Source organism: Zalophus californianus, chromosome 3, assembly GCF_009762305.2.
Source record: "Zalophus californianus isolate mZalCal1 chromosome 3, mZalCal1.pri.v2, whole genome shotgun sequence".
NCBI classification, from domain to species: Eukaryota; Metazoa; Chordata; class Mammalia; order Carnivora; family Otariidae; genus Zalophus; species Zalophus californianus.
In genome coordinates this window covers 105,486,294-105,498,311 of record NC_045597.1, presented here as the reverse complement: position 1 = coordinate 105,498,311, position 12,018 = coordinate 105,486,294, and the positions used below count along the sequence as shown (strand labels likewise).

The window sequence follows — 12,018 nt, the reverse complement described above, 5'->3', positions numbered from 1 at the left end:
CCGGCCACGGTTCTGTGTCACCTTGATCCCCTGGACTACAGAACTCACCTCATTACAAGTGCCCTGCCCACAGAGCAGGCTCACTCTGATTCGCTTTCTACCTCACGACCTCCTTTTTCTGTCCCAAGTGCAACTCCAACCTACCCCCCCCCGGCCCCTGCCCGACTGTTTTACCATTGGGAAAATGGTCGTGACTGGCCCAGGATGATGGGACCATAAGTGACAGTGCCAGATTGCCATCCCAGTGCTCCGACCCCAACTCCTTCCAGCAAATCAAAGCACAGCTCTTTCTGTACCTCGTTCTTTCCTGCTGCGATTTGTAACCTATTCTGATTGAATTCCTTGTACCTGCCTCTTTTATTCACTCCATCACTCTTGAATGCAAAGTTTGGGCAAAATCAGCTACTGGATGATGTGCCAACAGATTCTTTTCTGCAATGCACGGACTTGTTTGGGACTCCCCATTTTTTTCTCCCAGTCCAGTCATTTGCAAATGCAATGTGGGAGTCCAGTCGCATTCATCTGACAGCAGGGATAGGCAAAAGCCAGTGAGGAAATAAATTTACTCCTGCAAAATTAAAATAATTTTTGTGGAAATATTTCCAAGCTGTTTCAGGCTTCTTACTTTCTTAAACGAGGTGTGTTAATGTCATCCAGTCTGGTCTTGCAGAGTCAGTAGAACTACATATAGAAGCAGTGAGCTTCAGGTGCTAAGCTTCAGTTGCTTAAGAAATTCAAGCCTTTCCTCCTCCCCTGGTGTCACGTCAGTGAAGAGTCATGGGTGCTACATGAGCGTGTCAGTTATAATTGTTAAACACCGCACTGGGACAGTGAACCTGGTGGACATATCTCCTCCGTCGGCATTTCTTCAAATGAAAACACCATCTGTTAGAGGTGCTATAAGATAGAGCTACCTGGACTGATAATGGCGTGGTATGTATTGAATGGAATTTGAAAGCCAGAAGCTCAAAGCTTTAAATGCCCTTCACTTCCTTTTTGTTATTCACTGTGTGTCAAGAAATCTCTCATCTTCCCCACTCCCCAGCCCTATATAGTGCAGCTAGGGAGAAAAAAGAAAGCCGTCACAATGATGGACATATAGAAAATTATGGCACAGGTCTCACTGTTCCCAGATCCCAAGGGAGAGGACATAGCGTTCATGATCCTGTAGCACCCAGAGTACTATGAATATAGAACGCTCTTTTGTGAGGCTTTCTTTCATTAGCTCCATGCTCCTTGCTGAACAGGCGCAAAGAAAGCCCCATCTAAAAGTTGATACTGACTCACTGGGTGTGTAGAGTCAAGTATGGTGGGCTAGCTCCAAACCTGAGAAAAGGGACATTTGAATCTAATACAGTCAGCATCTCATTCTCTGTAAGATATTGATAGAATAAGCTCTTCTGACTGAGCTATCAGTTACTGAAATGGACCCAATGTTTAAGAAATTAGTATTAAAAACAAAATAACTAATAATGAGGACAGACAAATGTAGAGCATGCAATATTGCTGAAATACTTTATAAGGAGCATATGACTTCCTAAACAACTCTGAGGTTATTTTATATCAGTGATGCAATAGTTAGAAATTGAAAGGCTTGAGAATTCCTGACTTAAAAAAAATAATAATAAACCTAAACCAAGTGCCATTGAACTAAATGTGAATTAAACGAAGCTTATGATAGCAAAAATGAGCAAGGCTTGTGAAAATCCTGGAAGGAAAACTTTAAAGAAAGGATCTTCTCTCTCTACGCCAGAATACAAAGAGTAACATCAACAGTAATGAAGTGTGTTGCCAACACGTGCCCTTGAGCTGAAGTGATGAAAATGGCCCTTCCTCCCCAGACCTGTAATCATGAGACAAAAATCAGACAAAGTCAAATTGAAGAACGTTCTGCAAAATGCCGTTAACCAGTACTCTTCAAAACATACAGTTTCATCAAAAACAAGGCAAGACCAGGGCGCCTGGGTGGCTCAGTTGGTTAAGCATCAGGCTCTTGGTTTCAGCTCAGGTCCTGATCTCAGGGTCAAGGATTGGAGCCTCGCCTCAGGCTACATGCTTAGTCCGGAGTCTGCTTGAGGTTCTTTCTCCCTCCCTTCCCCCCTGCTATCTCTCAAATAAATAAATAAGTCTTAAAAAAAAAAAAAAAGGAAAGACTGAGAAACTGTCACAGCCAAGACAAGCCTAAGAATTCATGATGACCATAATGTGGGATTCCAGATGGGGTCCTCCAGTAGATAAAGGACAGGAAGGAAAAACAAAGGAAATCTGAGTAAAGTATAGACTTCATTCATAGTCATGTGTCAGTATTGGTTCATTAGTTGTGACAAGTGTGCTGTAACGTAAGATGTTAGCAGTATAGGAAATGGGGTGCAGGATATATGGTAACTCTCTGTGTTACACAATTTTTCTATAAACTAAAATTACTCTAAAATAAAATGTTTACTGAAAAGTATATGACAGATATAGTTTTTAAAAGGATCTTCTGATATAGTATTTGCAGAGGAAGATGCTTTTTAGTTTATAAATTATTTCCATAATTCGTGACAGTTCTCACATCTGCTACTATAAAATTCATTGCAGCTTCTCTGCCTCTTGGGAAAAAATGAATTTAATTATCAGTGAAATTCAACTCCAGCTTGTTATGATGAATGATTTGAACCTGTCAGCTTTTCCCCCCCTAAAAACAAAGAGCTGAAATGAAATACAGTCTTCTTCCTCTACTCCCTTCCTTCCACCTGCTTCATTTAATTGATGAAGGTTTGAGTTTTTATTAATCTTTCTGAGCTCCTCTCGAAGATGCAGAAAAAGCTAATATGATATCATTGTATCTCGCTAATGTGTGTGCTTTGTGAAACTGATACACCCTGCCAAGACATAAATTACTTACACTTTGATAAATGGGTGGAAATCAGGGAATGTTCAAACAGATAAAGCACAGCAATTCCTCTTTTTTCTCCCTTTTTGAAACTCCATTTTGAGCTTGCAGTTAAATGTTTTTGCATTATTACTGTAATACGATGGGAACAACGGCAGCAGTGATAGCCATCGAAAGCCCCAGCAAATACAAAACTCACCAAGGGGATACAGCCATGTGTTTTGTCAGTAACATCTAACAATGCTGACTTGGACAGAGTGGTTTGCCAACAGGTTCAGAACCACCTCCAGTCTCTCCCAGCGTGTCCTTTTGCTGACTCATTCAGTAGGTTAGAATCAAAGATCCACAAACACATTCTGTTGGCAAAGAGAGCTCACCTGTGCCTGGGATCTGGCTATGACTCAGATGCCAGTGAGACTGGAAATATGAGAAAACGATTGATGTTCTGGGGTTGAGAAAGGTATTTTCTACTCGGTCACTAATTTATCATATGGCACTGAACAAGCTGCTTGATTAACCATTAATTAGTTTCCAGGAGGCCCGAGAGTTCATACAACCCTTTGAAGACAGTTCTTGAAGAGGAAACATGGTGCTATCCACTGGACCATGCAAGAGCCATCAGTCATTCAATGCCTTTTGCCAGAGATTGGGCTCAGGAATTTCCATCCATTCTTTTATTTGGTCCTTACAATCAATCAGCAGGGAAGATATAGGTGAGAAAATGGGCTCACGTCAAACACTCAAGTGAGAAGTGAGGGATGTGAGGTCATCAGGCACCGGATCCCTGTGCCTTTTCCACCATGCTGCTTCCATACTGGGAGTGTAGGGATGAGTGTGGAGCAGGGTTATAGCTCATCCAACCCCAGTCATCCCTAATTAGGTCTTTGAGGTTAAGCATGAGCCTTGGGGACTTAGATCATACAACCATCTTTGCAGACCTGGTCTAGGAGAGGGTACCCTCTCAACAGTGATGCAGTCATCTTAACAAAACAGTCCAGGGGGAAGTCTGAACAAGTTAAACCAGAAGGAGAGTGAGTTGGGAGAGGAGGTATAATTATCAGCTTTTTAGGACAATTAGCGAAATATTTACCCATTTAATTACACTCTTGTCATTACCTGATAACTTTTTGAGATTCGAGTTTAGATTTGGAAATCAGTATTCATGATAACTGTCATGTATTTTAAAGTAATAAACAGGGAGGGGTGCCTGGGTGGCTCAGTTGGTTAAACGTCTGACTTCAGTTCAGGTCATGATCTCAGGGTTCTGGGATTGAACCCTGCCTTGGGCTCCCTGCTCAGCGGGGAGTCTGCCTGTTCCTCTGCCTCCTCCCCCCGCCATACTCTCTCTCTCTCTCAAATAAATAAATAAAATCTTTAAAAAAATAAAATAATAAACAGATGAAGTTATACACAGCTTTTCTCAACTTGTTTAATATTGTTGTCAAAGTAAGTTAGAAATGTGATGATCTAGGGCAAAGTAAAAAATTCAAATATATGTACATCTACTTTTTATCTAAAAATGTCTATTATCTAAAAAACTGGGGCCCCTGGGTGGCTCAGTCGGTTAAGCGTCTGCCTTGGGCTCAGGTCATGATCCCAGGGTCCTGGGATCGAGCCCCACATCGGGCTCCCTGCTCAGGGGGAAGCCTGCTTCTCCCTCTCCCACTCCTCCTGCTTGTGTTCCTGCTCTCGCTATCTCTTTCTCTGTCAAATAAATAAATAAAATCTTTAATAATAATAATAATAAAATAAAATAAATAAAATAATGTTAGCATTTTCCTTAGAGCAGGGACCAATTATAGGTCTGTGCTATAAGTTAAATTTTACTATTTTTTATATAAGCCTACCTTAAAATCAAGAGCTCCTTGAATGGATTTGAACAAGTAGAGTATTGTGTTAGAATATATTTTTTAGAAATCAAATTACATTTTAAATTCTCATATGGAAGATCTTTTCTGAAGAATTGAAGAGCCTTTCTAAAAGCAAATAATTGCATCTAAGTTATCTGTTTGATAAAATTAGTTTTTTTTTTCTTTTACACTTTAATTTCTTAGCATTAGTCACGTATGTTTGGGTCAAATTTTTACGACATAAATTACTACAAAGAAAGTCTTCATATTTTTTTAACATTCAGTAAATGATCATTTAGTATTATTATTCTTGTTTTGTTATTATCATTGAGTAATCTCAGAACCAGCCCAGCAGAAGTCCCAGAGATAAGAGGATTTCTAACATGTGTCTCATAATGGCATCTACAATGAGTAAAAGGCCAATACCAGTTAACTTGAAAACTTATTTGTCATTGGATGGTGGGTTCACTGTTGATAGGTTTTCAATAATGGAAAAGTAAGGAGAAAATCAGGCCAAGCACTAAATGAGGAAAAATGATCCAGTAGAAAAAATTCAGGAAAATATATAATGCAAAACAAACATTTTGGGGGGAGGGGAGATCATGTTACTGCTGGGAACAAAGAATGTTCTCATACTTCTGAGCAAAAAAATATTTTTTGAATGGAAAATAGGTCTTAGTCCTGTAATAAAGTATTGATCGGCAGCACTGTGTATAAGGGTAAGATCTGAGGTTTTTTTAAAAAACCATTTAGAAGGGGAAAATGCAGGAGTGGAAGGAAGGCAAGAGTGAGGAAAGAAGTTTGTAAGTTGTACCAAGTCGGGGAGTGGAGATCAGGAAGTAAAGTTCTTGTGGACGAGCTTTTCAGCAAGTGGAAGGTATGTCTGTCAGCATGGACCAAGCAAGGCACATCTCATGCAATACTGGAAATGGATGGAAAATAGATAGCAGACTCTGGGCAACAAGAATCACAACCACAGAAAAGAGAAATTGGACCTTGATCAGCAAGGGGTTTCTTATCTGCCCATGTGTCCTTGGACGTCTTGCTGGGGAGAGACTGGCCATGTCAGTTGGACCAGACTTCATCAGTCAGTTCTCAGGAAACTCAAGTCATAATTGAAGCCAACACTGAACCCCATGGGCTAGTACCAAAGGATTTGAATGAGATTTGCACATCGTAATTAAGAGTATTCAAAATCAGGGGTGTCTGGGTGGCTCTGTCGGTTAAGTGTCTGCCTTTGGCTTGGGTTATGATCCCAGGGTCCAGGGATCAAGCCCCACCTCAGGCCCGCTGCTTGGCAGGGAGTCTGCTCTCCTCCCTCTGCCCCTCCCCCACCATGCTGTCTCTCTCTTTCTCTCTCTCAAATAAATAAATAAAATCTTAAAAAAAAAGAGTATTCAAAATCAGAAAGCTAGTTACCGTGTCAGAAATACCCAGAATATTTTGAGCCAGAAATCCAGAGTAAGGATTCTTCTTTTCCTGGTGAATATACTCACCTTTCAACATCAGCAGAAGAAAGGGGTATCGACTCAGGTTACCTAAACCCCTAAGAAGGTGGATACAGATTTAAGTTCTCAAAATAGTAAGACTGTGCATCATTTCAATTTGCCCTTCTGCCAAATCTTAGTAATTTAAGGGAAAAAAAATTTAAAAAATACTAGACATTAAGAAGAGCCTTCAGGAAATTAATCAGAGGCAAATATATATTATGTACCCCACCCCACCCCCACCTCCCCACCCAAAGTACACAAAAAGAAAACACCCACACATACATTGAAGTCCTTGGTTTCTGACTCTAACGTGATCTTGGGGACGAGGTATAGGTGAAAACAGTTTTCACAAAGCTCTATTAGAACTTAAACTTCTAAACTTTCATGAATCTATAGAAGATAACCTCATGTTATTAAGCTCTACCATATGTTCGAGTGCAATATTTATAATCCAAGCTGTGTCTTCTTTTTTTTCTCAAAAACTGGATTGAAAGCAATAATTTTTGTAATAATCTGAGATGAGTTTTACCAGGTGCTTTACCAAGTTTGGAAGGGTTGGGGGAACAGTTCATAAATACAGCTTCACTTCTCTCTCATCCTTTTCATCATGCTGACAGTTTTCTGGAGAATCATTACGAGAGTGCTTTGTGCCATTAGAGATAAGAGGCTATCTGTGTTTCCACTAGAAACATCTATTTTCCAGACTTTATAACTCATCCATAAATATTCACTCCAGGCAACAGTTTCATATATAATGATTCTGTCCCTCAAAATCAATATTGGCTTAATTAAATGATTTTTAGAAGTTATGAGGACTCTTACACTACAGAAAGAATAAAAAGAAACATCAGATGCAGATAAAGTACTATGTTTCAGTGGGTGTGATCCAAACCACATTCTGTGGAATCCATAAAACATTTGCATTCTTTCTTAGCAATTCTTTCAGTGTATATAATTCCATTGTAATAAAATTTATTGGATAATCTACAGTCTGTTATTAATTCAAAATAGATGTTTCCAATTTGTTTCTGTTTCTGTAAGGACCACAAAATTTGAAATTATGTTTTTTCAACTAAAACTTTTATAGAACTTCCTATTACTATTCACTTTCCTTTTTTTGTTACAGAGTTTGAGATGGAGTTATATCAAAAGCCATGAAATCATTTGACATAAGCCTTTGAAAATAATAATACTCTTAATATTTCCAAGTATACTTAAGAGACTTATCAGTATTTTACATTCAGATGGTTTCTAGCTTCTTGGTAGAAACCTTCAGCATTCTGGAGTTGTCTTCTACCTGAAAGAGAAGATCTCAAAAATTGAATGTTTTTATCAAATGAGATACCAAAATATATTACTTCCTCCAATCCGAAATGATAGTATTGTAAAGATTAAGAAACAGGGACTAAAACCACATCAACCTATTACAATGCAATACTTTCTTCCTAATTTGAAATTTGTACTCATGATTTTACACTGCTTGAATAGATGCTCATCTTGTTACACTGTTGAAACCAACTGTGTGTGTGAAATGCTTGTTTATCAAGAATTGAAGTAATACTTCAAGCACTTCTCCTGTGCTTTGGCTTTAATATGTGTGCCCAAAGCCTAAACTCAAGTTTATTTTTTCTTCTTTTCAAACAGCTATTTTGTGACAGTAAGAAGGTGGTGCATGCCACAGAGGGGCTGGACTGGGAAGACAAAGATGCTCCTGGGACATTGGTCGGAAACGTGGTGCACTCAAGGATCATCAATCCTCTGCGCCTGTTTGTCAAACAGTCTCCAGTCCCAAAGCCTGGACACTTGGCATATGCGGACAGCATGGAAAACTTTTGGGATTGGCTGGCCAATGTCACGGAGGTTCAGGAGCCATTGGCAAGAACTAAACGGAGGCCAATAGTAAAGACGGGAAAATTTAAGAAGATGTTTGGGTGGGGTGACTTCCATTCCAATATTAAAACTGTTAAACTCAACCTCCTCATCACAGGGAAAATTGTTGACCATGGAAATGGGACCTTCAGTGTTTATTTCCGACATAATTCCACAGGCCTAGGCAATGTTTCAGTGAGTTTGGTACCCCCCTCCAAAGTAGTGGAATTTGAAGTTTCCCCGCAGTCTACCTTGGAGACCAAGGAATCCAAATCTTTCAATTGTCGCATTGAATATGAAAAAACAGATCGGGCGAAGAAGACTGCCCTGTGCAACTTTGACCCATCGAAGATCTGCTACCAGGAGCAGACCCAGAGCCATGTGTCTTGGTTGTGCTCCAAACCCTTCAAGGTCATTTGCATTTACATTGCCTTTTATAGTGTTGATTATAAACTTGTGCAAAAAGTCTGTCCTGACTACAATTACCATAGTGAGACTCCATACTTATCTTCTGGCTGAATCATTCCACAGTGATATAAATGAGAGGTGAATATATATTTAATTAGAATGACCAAGAACCAAGCCCAACTCTTCATGGTAAAGGATCCCTTTTGTTTCTGGCAGTGAACCTTAGTTCCCTATTAGGTTTTCAAATTGAAAAGAAAAGAAGAGAAAGAAACACCTTTAAATGTGAAATGTGTTTGTTTCGGTCGTACCTTAATCCAAAAAGTCAAACTGTGTGTGAAGCCATCGCTTTCATGTAGGATGGCTAAGTCCTAGAAATACTGTTGTTTCTCCAAAAGCAGCATCAATGGTAGCAACATGTAATGAGAAAGAACCAAATTATGCATGTAATAAACATTGCTCTTGAAATGAGCCTGCCTTTGAAATATGTTTTGGAAGGTTACCTTAAAAATAGATTCAGTAAAGTAACTGAAAAGATTGCATTTGATAGATGAATCACATTTCTGCCATCAAATTCTTTTTTTATCACTGTTTCTCCCCCCACATCTGTGCTGTTATTGATATGAGAGATGAAGGGGTAAATTTGTTTCAAAACTCATGTGCGCAGTTACAGTGCCACAGTCGAACTAAACACATTGTTATCTGAGTGAGGCTGGGGTGTGACTCAGACACTTAGCCCTGTGTTGGTCACCATCTTTAGGATTCTCATCCGAGTAGTAATATTGGCCCATTGGGAAAGCGAATCTGGATATATTTTAAGTCAGTCCCACAATCATGAAGATCATGATGTTTTTAGATTCTTTTGCCAAATTCAGTGCCGTGAGATTGCCAAAAATACCGTAAAATCTGTATTCTACACTATAACCTGTAACCTCATTCTATTCATTTGATAGTGTGAGTTTATATACATGCATAGAACAACTCTGAAATTGAGAGAAAGTGATTGTTCCCTAGGCAAGGACAGGGGAAAAAAAATTGGAAGTGGGCTGACAAAATTCCAGGATTATGGTTTCATTATTTCTAGCCTCCCAGATTAAGTCCTCTTTGTGTTTAGTTAATTATTTGAGGGATCAAATTCTATGTGGAAATAAAGAGTATATTTAAACATGACTGATTATTAAGTGCTAACAACCAAGATACCTGACTCACCAGGCTTTTGAAATCACTTCCAAATTAATGTGGCTTCACAGTTGGAGTCCTTGCCATCTTCTCTGGAGGGGGGTGGAGGGGTGAACAGGCATCCTGTGCCATAGAACTGGATGATCTTTGCATCAGCACAGAAAGAGGGTCTGGCTGGCCAGTAATAAGGTTTCTAGAACTCATAAGACTCAAGGAATGGTTGTTTTTACAGTAGGTGTTCACTTTTGCCCCCTTATCTGTAAAATATCAGTTGAAGTAAAATATGAAACTAAAAGAAGACCAGTCTAACCAACAAAAATTCTCTTACTACATTGTTTGAAGAGCCAACAGCTCTGTTCTCTATTTTGCATCTCCATTCCTTTCTGTTTACGGGTGATCTCTGTACAGTGTTTGATTTTGTCTTTTGTAAAAAATGTACTAGGCTTAGTGTGTGGTAGTACAAGCTTGCAACTTTTGCTCTGAGTTCATCAGGTGCTTTTGTAATTTTGTGGTTGGTGTGAAATATTTTAAGGCATCTTTTTATTTTCATCTAGAAACAGGATTAAAATACTATTTATTGTAAAATATGTGGGAACCATATATGTGTATATACTTGGAATTTTCTGTGTACAGAGAAAGTATGTGTACACATTTCTATGTAAATAAAAAGAATTTGCTAAATCTGTCACATGACTTCAGGGTGTTTTTTTTTTGAAGACTCTTCTTGGTTTCATTCTCACAAGGGTTTTGTGTGTGTGTGTGTGTGTAAAACACCAAGTGAGCATTAAGATTTTCCTTATGTATGTATTAAACAAAGCACCTTGGCTATGAAGATGTTAATGTAGAGTAAAAGGATAATTCATATAAAGTACTTGATGTATAGCCTGGCACCTGGTGAGAACTCTACGAGTGTGAGCTTCTATTATGATTGATATTAATTAATATTATTATTACAACATGAAATATGATTAAGAACTCTCTGATGTTCAAATGTTGAGTGATATAAACATATCCATGCAAAGGGTAAAAATGGAGATCACCGTTTACACAATTCTTAGATTTTAGCAGGGTTTGTGGAATTTAAAAAAAAAAAAGAAAGAAAGTTTCCCTAGGCATATTTTTTAATTGGAGTAGAACATATGCCACATACATTTTTAAGTCATAATTTCATTTCAAAGACTACATAATTGTCAGTAATGGTACTTGGCACAATATAAATCAGATCCCATTTAAACATGCAAATGCATACATTTCTACAAAACCATTTTTGCCTTTGAATATTGCAGTTGAGGGAAAGGACATTCATGTAAGCTAACTTTACACTCAATTACAAAGTCTTCAAAAGTTAAAGAATAGACGCTTTTAAAAATGAAAATTTAATCATTGTCACCTGAAACTACCATAATGTTACGCATCAGTTATACTTCAATAAAAAAATTTTTAAGTTAAAAAAAAAACAGAAATTTAATCTTCAGGGAGATGTTGGGCGTCTTTCCAGGGGCTCTCCAGGCTTGCTGCTTACTAGAAAGCAAACTAGTTTGAAGACCTTTTCACCCTCAGCAGAAACAATCTTTTTACTCACCACACTGAATCAGGAAAGAGACCATATTTCCATGACTAAGAACAATGTGATCACACCAGCCACAGACTCTATAAAATCTGTGGAAGGGAAATGAGAGAAAGAGCCTGTGGACAGCACGCAGCAAAGCAGCAATCAGTAAAAAGGGAACAATTTTCTTACTGCTTGGTACTTGGAATTGCGAGGCATTCTCATGATTCGAATAACAGCGACAAAGGATGTAGTTCTCTGATATGACCACCCATAAGAGCACCTGATACATATTGCATGATAGTCTTTAATCTTCACTCTGCAACACCTTTCTTCTTTATTTTACATGATTTAGATGCTATGTGCTACATTTTAGGCATGATTGCTACATTTTAAACATTCCACAATCTGGCTAATTCTGTCTTCATTCAAGACATGGTTCTGCTGGGTTGGAGCTGCAGTAACATCTCCCAGAGCGAGCCCTGCTATTCAGAGTGCGGGGGGCAGATCCACAGTGTGACCTCTAAGCTTGTTAGAAATGCAGAATCTCATGTCCTAGCTCCCGACACACTGAATTAAGAGTTTCCTTTTTAACAAGATCTGCATGTGACCTGTATACACATTTAACAACTAAGAGAAGTATTTCCCTAGAAAGTCTGATTTAGTGAATGTGCTACAGGGATTATATACTTTTTATAGAAAATCTATATCTTTTTTTTAACCTTTAAATTTTTTTTAAGTATAGTTGACACACAATGTTACATTAGTTTCAGATGTACAACATAGTGATTCAACTTCTCT

General features: G+C 38.5%; 1 protein-coding gene across 1 annotated transcript in view; it reads left to right on the top strand.

The window, feature by feature from the left end:
- The window catches only part of NXPH2 (neurexophilin 2), a 109,080-nt gene extending 98,730 nt beyond the window's left edge, over window positions 1–10,350 (top strand). Inside the window, exon 2 of the mRNA XM_027589960.2 lies at window positions 7,860–10,350. Within this exon, the coding sequence (XP_027445761.1) occupies window positions 7,860–8,603 (744 nt within the window). The 3' untranslated portion in view covers window positions 8,604–10,350. The remainder of the gene's footprint in view (window positions 1–7,859) is intronic.
- The last annotated feature ends 1,668 nt before the right edge of the window (window positions 10,351–12,018 follow it).